Source organism: Carex rostrata, chromosome 33, assembly GCF_964058835.1.
Source record: "Carex rostrata chromosome 33, lpCarRost1.2, whole genome shotgun sequence".
In the NCBI taxonomy this organism is placed as follows: Eukaryota; Viridiplantae; Streptophyta; class Magnoliopsida; order Poales; family Cyperaceae; genus Carex; species Carex rostrata.
In genome coordinates, this window is record NC_135950.1 from 1,122,186 (window position 1) to 1,132,494 (window position 10,309).

Below are 10,309 nucleotides of genomic sequence, written 5' to 3' on the forward strand. Positions count from 1 at the left end.
TAATTTAATCTAAATACATGTATCGTAATTTCTAGCCTTCACATGACCATCTTCTCCTAATTAGAGAAAAACAAAATATATCCTAAATGTTTCTCGATAACCTTCGCTTTTGATTAATGATCAAGATGGTTGGCCATATTGTATTATTCTAGTAATCGATATTATGGTTTATGTTGTTATTTTGTGGCATGTTAAATAAATTGTTTATATGAACAATACTGGTACGTTAATATCTAGTATACATGCATATTAGAAAGGTCCAGAGATTTGATTGGCAAATTTAGAACTTCTGCTACCCAAAAATTTCAAAGCGTATTCTAAAAACATGACGCATGCACGGCTAAGGATACGGCATAACACAATATACGTGATGTGTCTGGACGTGTCCCTTCCTTCCGAGATGACGAGGTAGTTTTGTCTTGTCCAATTTGGTTTCCCATAAACTGAAGTATATTGTAGAGCTTGGATTTGGTATATTCAAGTTCTTGACATATTACCTAGCTGAATTGAGTCTTGTTGATTATGGTTGTATCAACTTTTTTTTACCAATGTTGTAAATAACGGTATGCAGTTATCAGACAGACAGGGTATCACTAAACAATTAATTAGAAATAATTAGAAATAATCATTTATAATCATAAATAATCGGCTGATTAATCGGGAAAATCCGCGACAGTTTGATTACCGCCAATGACTAATCAGCTAATTAATTGGCTTAAATAGACGTTTTTACAACACTGGTTAATTTTTACCTTCAGTTGTTGTAGCTTTTACTTGACAAGGTTTACCATTGATCCATCAAATCATCCTTGGGTAATTCTTTTTTTCTTTCTTGCATTTTTGATGAAATTACTGTTTGTTTCATAAAATATTTCAGGTATTTTATGTAAAGGTGATAAAGGTAACTAATTATGTTTTCTGTGAAATTACCCACCATAATTGATATACAACCGTATACATCATTTCATGGGATATAAAACTAACATCTTTTATGAGGCTTTAATTTATAACAAATCACATTATCTCATGCATAACTAGATTACTGAAATCAAATCAATCAGCCAGCACTTGTGTAAGCAATGGCTTACCAGCAAAAAATGCTTCAAAATTTGCAATACAGATTTGGAGAGCATCTGAAAGGGCCTCAGTAGTAAACACAGCCCGGTGTGGCGATAGCACAACATTCTCCATTTCGAACATCTCCTTCGGCACATTCGGTTCATTCTCATACACATCAAGCCCAACCCCTTTAATCTCTCCCTGTACCAATGATCGAATCAACTCAGGTTCATCAACATGGGCCCCACGCCCGATATTTACGATAATGCCCTCCTTGCCGAGGGCTTGAAGAACTTGTTTGTTTATGATGTGGTGAGTTTCTTTAGTTAGCGAGCACGACACAACTAGGATTTCAGATTCAGTGGCCAGGTCAATGATATTGGATATATACCTGTAATTGGCAGTTGGTTTTGGTTTTCTCGATAAATAGGATATTTTGCAACCAAATGCCTCGAGTCTCTTGGCAATCGCAGACCCAATGCTGCCCAGCCCCACAATTCCAACCCGTTTACCTCCTACCTGGAAAGTTTAAAACAACAATTAATTATATAATCATGCATTTCAACCATTTAGGCAAGCTTTTATATATAAATATATAGACAGGAAAATATCCAATCAGAACAAGCCGAATTTCTCAATAAAAAAGAAAAAACGAGGTAAAACTCAATTTCAACAAATACACAATTTGAATTAAATTGCTATTCAAAGAAGAATCAAATGTTAGTAGAAGAGAAAAATAATCTAGTACTTGATGATCATACCCTAGCCAATCTTTCATTCAGTACATCTTCTTTCACTCCTCTACATACAAGGTTACACAGTTTGGAAAAAAAAAAAAGTAAAAAAATGATATACTGAAGCAAAGTTTAAGTATGAGTATCAAACTTTGATTCAATTTCGATGCATCACTTTTTTTAAAAAAAATTCTGTACTATACCAGGAAATATTAAAATAAATAGAGAAATTTAGACACATACCCATCATAACTTTGTTAATTAGATATCCCCATCAAAACTTAAAAATTAGTTATTTCCACATCTAAACTTACATTATTTATAAATATCCCCATTACTTGTTTTAATCAACTAAAAACACAAATTAATATTAATAAAAAAATTAAAATGTCACTTTTAGCCTTGTGTGTGCTTTCCCCTTCCCTTATCCTCTTCTCCCTTCACATCTCGTCGCACCCAGTCCCCCCTATATTAGTCCGATATATCAAATAATACATAATATCTTGGTTATTATTGCATCTCTATTGTTTTTGTTGCTGCGTATTTCATTAATTTATTTACAAAAACAGATACAAACAGTAGTTTTCCAAATTCTAATATTCAATGCATTACATTGGTGCATAACTTTTGCATGAAAATATCCATTTTGGAATAGTCATCTAATAATTTAAGAGCATGGGAAAACATGAGATAAGGTAAGAATAAAATAGAAGCATGCATATATAGTCAACAGTTTTGTTTTGGCGGCACATGCATGATATTAGCAATTCGATTGAATGTCTCCTGCTGTGAAGAACTTTACCCTTTTTTTGGTCATAGAAATAAGAAATGCAGCCAAACCACTGTAATGACATCGGAGCATAATCAAAACTGGTCAGTAAGACCGGTACTGGATGTCACAGCTACTGACCGGTCAGTTGTGCAGACAAATTAAGCAACAAAAGGCCATTATGATGTTCATGCAGTCTGTGGTATGGAGGGAGCGGTATGCTAGGTCTTTTAGAGATGCCAAGAAAGAACCTCAAGTACTCGTGGAGGAAATCATGACCCAATTGCAAATCCTGAAGAAAAATCTTGAATAAAACGCACAACGCCATCAAAATTAATTGAATACCAGCACTTGAGGAGAAGCCACAACCAGGACAGGAACCACAGCATAAAAGTGATATTTTCTTTTCTTTATTGATATTAATTTGGGGCGTACCATGCGGAAGTGGGGGCACTACTAATCGGGTTAAAGGCAGTCCAACAGCTAGGAATCAAGGATTGCACTTTTCTTTCTGATTGTCAACAACTGGTATTCCTCCTAAATGAGAAAAGGGGGCAGCATGGTATATCAACACTGGCAGGAGAAGACTGGCACGCATTTATGGAATTGCAGGATGTGTTCATGATTTTAACACAAGAATAGGGTTTTCAGATCATGTTTATAGAAAGAGAAGGGGTAGCTCAGGCTCACAACATAACAAATTTAGCTAGGTCAAGTAGATTCCGACATGTTGGGTTTACTTATCCATTTTTTTTCTATTTTGTATGATCATTGAGAATTTGCTGTAAGCTACAAACAATGTACTGTTTTTATTTGGTATGGAATACATCAAGCCTACGGGCATTTCAAAGCAAAAAATATATATATCAATTTGTGTTTTAGCTGATTAAGGCAAGTAATGGGGATATTTCTAAATTATATAAGTTGAGATGGGGAAATAACTAATTTTTAAGTTTTGATTGAAAAATATCTAATTAACAAAGTTATGATGGGTATATATCTAAATTTCTAAAATTAAAAATTGGTTACCAAATGTTTCATTCCATATATACTTGCGTTTTTTTTGTGTAAAAAAAATTTCAATTAGTTCCCGAATAATTTTTTTTTTTTAAATACGAACAATAAAAGTTAGAAGACTTCAATTAAGCCATATACCTTTGATCCAAGCGGGTAGGCACCCTGTGTAACCCACAACCCGTTTCGCAAGTAGCGATCCGACATGGTTATCCTCCTCAAAGCATCAATCAACAAACCCACCGCATAATCAGCCACATCCTTGGAAAATGCCTCCCCCACATTGGCCACTAGCACACCTCTTCTCCGACACTCTTCCAAGTCTATATGGTTCACCCCTGCATCCGACGTCACAACGCACCTGACGGAGGGGTATTGGTCAAGGAGATTCGAGTTCACCCGATTTACAGTGCCTGAGACGAGCACAGCGCAAGTGGAGGTGGAGAGTGGGGACGAAGATGGGATAATATTGAATTTGGCGGAGAGAGCCGATGACCAGGCATCAGAGATCGAACTGAGGACAAGGAGGGGAGGGCGATCCAACGGTTGACTTTCGTCGGAGGCGGTCACAGAGGGAGAAGAGTTCGTCATGACGGAATATATATTGAAACATATAGACCGTTGAAATGAGAAATTCAGGTTCCTGAAATCCCAGGGGATTTCAGCAGATTTTTTTCCCATCACGACTAGAGTCCTGTCTCCTGTGCAAATCAAACTGGATATGCTTTTGTTCATCAAAATGTCTCCCTCCAGTTTAGAAATTATTGGAGATATCAGATATCTTACTATCATAGCTAGTGTATTGTTAAAAAAAAAAAGGTTAAATTGTTAAAAAAAATTTTAAAAGACCAGCAGTTTAGGAACGGTCTGATCCGGTGTTGTTTCAGTTTATTACGGTTTAGATACAGGTTATCATGATTTAGGTACGGTCTGGTTCAGGTTACTAAGGATTATCATGGGTTATCACGGTTTAAGCACAGGTTATCACGGTCCGGTTCAGGTTATCACGGTTTATGTACAGGTTGTCACGAGTTTAGTCTGGTTTATCATGGTTGGGGCACAGTCTAGATTTAGTCCAATTGTGGTCCGGCCTTGGGCACGGTTTGGTTTAGAACCGCTCGGTTTAATTCAAATCTAATGAAAAAAAAATCCGCTAAAATCAGTGCTAAAATCCTCTTTATTCTTAGTCCGGACCGGTCCAGATTTTGACTATTGTTCGGATCGGTTGTTGAAATTGCAGAATGAAGGCACCTTAATTTCTTTCATGATTTGTTGTATATTGCACTGTTCTACTAAATTAGTATGGTTACTTTGCTACTTGTGCCCAACTACTATCTATGTCAGTGTTGTAAATAACGGTATGCGGTTGTCAGACCGATGGAGTACCGTCAAGCGATTAATCGGTATGCGGCCAATTAATCGAAATTATGTGGACAATTTAACGTTTTTATTAAATTTATGTATATATATCATAAATTTATTAAAAATAATTTATTTAACTCATTAAACTTATCAAATAAACTTAATTTAACTTAATTTCATTATTATAACATGACACAACACTTATTTTTTCTTAACACATAACCACTTTCCATGTGTCAGTAACACATTTATTTAATGAAAAAATAAATTTAAGAGTTAAATTTTTTTAAATACTAATAATATATTATGTGAAAGAAATGAAACATTATAACATAAAATCACTAAATTTAGTTTATAATAACAACTTAGTTTCATAAATTAATATGTCTTACTAATTGAAAAAATTATCTCAGTAATTAATAAGAAAAATATATGATAAATAAATAGAAGAAGAATTAATCAATTTTAAAGTATTGAATGTATTTCCAAGCACAAATAAAACTGCAATACATTATTTATAAAACTTATTATCACACACTATCACATAAAAAAAAGTTAATGTGAAAAAAATATTTATTAAAATAAATTGAAATAAACAGAAATAAACTGGAATAAACGTGAATAAACGAACAATTAAACAGTAAAACGGTCAATTAATCATTTTCATCCCCAAACAGTTGTCCTTTAAGTGTATTCGTAACGGTTTGATTACCGTTAACAATTAAATAGCCGATTAAACGGCCTTAACGGCCATTTGTTACAACACTGACCCATGTTAGGTGTAAGGTGAATCAGAAAAGGAGAAAGAAAAAACAAAATAAAAACTAATAAGCGGTGCATTCGACATAAATTTTTGAATTTGTATCCTTTGCATTAGCACACCGTGTGCCGAAATTTTTAAAAATACTATTTTCCAAAAATAATAAACCACTGAAATTTCGAAAAATAGCATGGCCGCATCTAGGGGATGCGGCCACTTTTTTTTTTTTTTTTCTTTCCTTCTCGTACGGCAGTTCAACTTGAAGAAGAAAAAAAAAGGTGGCCGCACCTAGGGGATGCGGCCATGCTATTTTTCGAAATTTCACAGAATCGTGATCTTTTGATTTATCATTTTTGAAAAAATGATACTTTTAAAAATTACAGCACCGTCATAGGCAGAGACCGGATTGGCTCTAATCCTTATCAGAGCGATCAACATGCATTAGACTCAAAAGATTTATGCAGAAAATATGCGTTCTATTTCTATGTTTCTGTTCATTTTTGTTTTCCAGAAGGAAGATGAATTATTATAAAAAAAAAAAGGAAAATGGATTTTTTTTATTTTGTTTCCAAAAGTTTCATTTCTGTTTCCCTAACTAAAATGTATTCTCATCAATTTACTCTACTCAATTTCAAGTCTAAGAAAATTACAAAAATAATTAGAAAAACAAACAGTACGGTAATTAACTGAGAGAGATAGAGAGAGGTGATCGGCTAGGAATTACTAAGTTATTTTTCAAAAAAAAAAAAAAAAAAAAGACAGAGAGAAGTGATACTATCACATGAAGAATTTATGATTGTTAACTAACAAGCATTAGAATAATAGAATTGTTTGTTGAATTTCGCTTCAAGAAATATATTTAAAATAAATTAAAATTTTACATATGGAAACTTCTTACAATTAAGTCAAATAAAGACATAAATAAATAATTTTTCAAAACTCTAAAGTTTGTATAATAAAAATTACGTGAAAAATTCTACCGAATAACATTTTTTTTTTAAATAAACAAGGATACAATGAAAAAAAAAATTGAGTCATCCAATCATAAAAAACGAGAAGAAAGAATAGAAAAAAATTAGATACTCAAAAAGTACAAGTAACTTGCAAGTTTTTGAATTTTTATGTCAAGTTCTTTTTTCTTATTCCTTTAAATTCCTGCATTTGTAACTTTATTTGTAATTTAATTAAAAATGTCAATAGTAGGCATTTTCAATTGCTATTTTGCAACCAGTATTCATTGTTTTTCACACGAGCTTATGTTCAATTTTTTTTTTAAGAATAATAAAACCTCACATTTCAAATGTTACACTACATAGTATACAACTAAAATTTTACTTAATCATGCTTTTATATACAAATTCAAAAATCTTTTTTTGAAAGGAAAATTCATGAATTTTGACACGTTAATTATATAAAAAGAATAGGATTCTAATAATGCATTACAATCAACATATTTTTTTTAGATTTATTTCTCTAGACACATGTTCTGCAATAGCAATGTGGAAATTGTGTGCTTCTTTATAAAATGGAGAAGACATCTAAAATAAAATACGGCTATCAGGACATGCTATTAAAAGTCGATTTCAATGGTCCGATTTAAGTTTATACGTACCTTAATAAAATCCATTGACTTTGTTTCATTCTCTACTATATTAATCACAAAATAAACATGTCACGCACCCTTCTCTACTCAATTAATATTCCTAAATTTTAAACCGTTAAATCATCAACCATAAATTCTAAATCAGTAATGAAACTGGTGTAATTTGAGAGAATAAAAATAATACTGTGTTTCTCAAATCCTAAACTAGATATGCAATTCTTGTTGAAATTATTTGATTATTACATATATCATTTATCAATTTCCACCACTATCTTATTTTTTTTAATTTGTAAAAACTAAGTTCCAAAGTTTTGTAAAAATATCATAACAACCAAATCTTGTTATTGACCATGTTTAAAAGTTTAGAAAATAAATGTGAACAAAGTCATAGAAAACATGATGACTGTTAAGTTTTAACAACAATTATGAAACATATTATAATATTATAATATCAAATATTAACATCACGTGCATGGCATGACATTCACAAGAATCGAATGAATAATTTAGCATTTTTGTTTTGTATGAATCATACATGCATTCAGTGCGTTTATATATGACAGTACTTATTGAAAAAAAAAATCCACATATTGCATTAATCATATCATTTAATAACATGAGCACGTGTGAAACATTTTTTCAATTTAACCCAAGTATATTAAATTTCAAAATTATTTTATATATTAAAATCAAGCCATTATACTAATTCCAAACTTATATTGAGTTTCTCTACAAAAGGGGTCCGAATAAAGTAATCTAATTTTTGAGTTTTAGATCAGGACCTTTCGATTCAAATTCGTCACTAGATCTGAATTTCTATAAAAGTAAATTGAGGTGAGTCGCTGAGTATAATAGCAAGATCACTCAATCCACTCTCCATTTGAGATGCTTTCACAGGCCCAAATGCCCAATGCCCTTTGGTTGTGGGATTCCCAAGTTGATGAGTAGAAATAAGGCTTCTACAGACATAAGGACTTATTTGTAAAATGAATATATTTTTATTTCAAACAGTCAATCCGAACCGTTCATCTTGTTTTCCATATTAATATGTGCTTGGAGACCAAATTTTACATTTTTTTGAATTTTTTTTACTATTTATTAAGATGGATACAAAAAATATCAAATTCAGACCATTGAATTTTGTACCCATCTTAATAAATAGTAAAACAATTCAGAAAAATGTAAGCTTTGGTATCCAAGCACATATTAATATAGAGAACAAGATGAACGGTTCGGATCGACTGTTTGAACTATAAAAATAAAAATATGTTCATTTTACAAATAGATCCTTATGTCCATAAAAGCATCACTCATTTAGTAATACTGGGGTTGGGAGAGAAATTAGGAGCTGCTGAAAATAAATGACAAAAGTTCTAGGCATCAAATTGAATATGGCCCGGTTTTAGATAAACTGAAAGTTTTAGTTATCTCAGAGTATACGGCCCCACTGAACACTCGATAACCTCCGTTCTTTTCTAACAAAAGAGAAGAGAGAAGACAAGTTATTGAAATGGAAAAATTTAAGGTTGTAAAATTTGACCTTGTAAAGAGCATGAAAGCTAAAGTCCCACATGGCGTGGCTATAAGAATCATCTTTTAATTCTATTTCGACCGTTGTTTCTCCTTTGGTAATTTCTGAGTCTTGAGAGATTGACCAATTCATGTTTCGTGCAAATCCTTGTTATACCAACCCAGGTTAACGCTGCAATTTTTTAAATTACATAGAACATTTCTTGTTAGAAACACTCTGTTAAGGCTATGTATTTTCGGGTGCTCGTTATTTAATTATATAAACTTTTGATCTTGTAGTTAACCATGATGCACCACAACCTATAATTGATGGTAAATCCAGTTTTTAGATTAGATCAGTTGGGTTCAGGTTCAGAATTGGACAATTATATGTGGGTTTCTGGTTTGAATCAGATTTTACTGCTACCAGCAAGTACTGTATTTGATTATTAAAACCTCAACATCTTAGAACTTACACTTTGTTTTTTTACCACAATCTGCATGCTTGGACCTTGAGACCCACAAACATTCCAGGTACTGATCAAGTCAAGACATAATCTACAGTAAAAGAAAAACACAAAAACTCAAAAATTTCTATGAAAGGCCAATAAATATCTGCATTTCATATATATGAGGCCTCCAGTCTTCCATCCGCTCTCATCCTGAGACCCTCTGATATACAGTACCAGTAGCCTAAAAGATCTGGTACAGACCTGGTACTTGTTTCAGTTACCATCTCTAATATGTACTTAATCTTTTCATAACATTAATTTCAATCATATACCTTTTATTTGCCCATATCATTTGAATTTTTATCTAAAACTTAAACCTCTTATAAACATGAGGCCTCCAATCTGAATTTTCGATCTCCCATGCAGATCCAGCGTGGATAAGAAACTCCCATTTAACTATTCATGATATTCAAGTTTAACGTATAATTTTCTTATTGGAATATTCAGTCAATTATTATATTTAGCATAATTTTTTTTTGTTTTACTAAGATTTTGGTGCTACCAAATTATGTAGAACTTAAATTTTACAACCACAAGTTTTTGATGTTCAAATTCCCAGTAGTGGAAGAACAACCTGCCTTGTATACATTCGCGAATCATTCGTGCTTGGCGTACAAATATATACACAAACAGTAACATAATAGTAATTTGGTCACCCATATCAGAGAAAATGTAGAAACAACATTTGGTCACCGATCGATATCAGTGATTTTCACCCAACAAGGTTTTCCTTTACCATCACCAAAATAAAGAGAGTATATATCAAAGTGGCACTGCTCACCCCCATAATCATAATGCTGGAACAATGAATAAAACATGAAAATAAATTACCTCAACAAAAGAACCATGCTTGTTTCTACTACCAACAGGTTATGCATTCGTGCAACTATTTGCTCACAAGAATCTAAAACGGCAGCCCCATACCTGTCTCTGAACTTGCTGATGCTCCTGTTGGGAATGAATCGGGTACCTAAAGCAAATTAAAAT

General features: G+C 32.4%; 1 protein-coding gene across 1 annotated transcript; it reads right to left on the reverse strand.

The window, feature by feature from the left end:
• Nucleotides 1-947: 947 nt before the first annotated feature.
• On the reverse strand, nucleotides 948-4,185 carry LOC144548749 (glyoxylate/hydroxypyruvate reductase HPR3-like). The gene is made up of 2 exons (XM_078297466.1): nucleotides 3,718-4,185; nucleotides 948-1,578 (listed from the first exon to the last, which is right to left on the reverse strand). The coding sequence occupies exons 1-2, from the start codon at nucleotides 4,165-4,167 to the stop codon at nucleotides 1,054-1,056; spliced, it is 975 nt and encodes a 324-aa protein (XP_078153592.1). The 5' UTR covers nucleotides 4,168-4,185; the 3' UTR covers nucleotides 948-1,053.
• Between the last annotated feature and the right edge of the window lie 6,124 nt (nucleotides 4,186-10,309).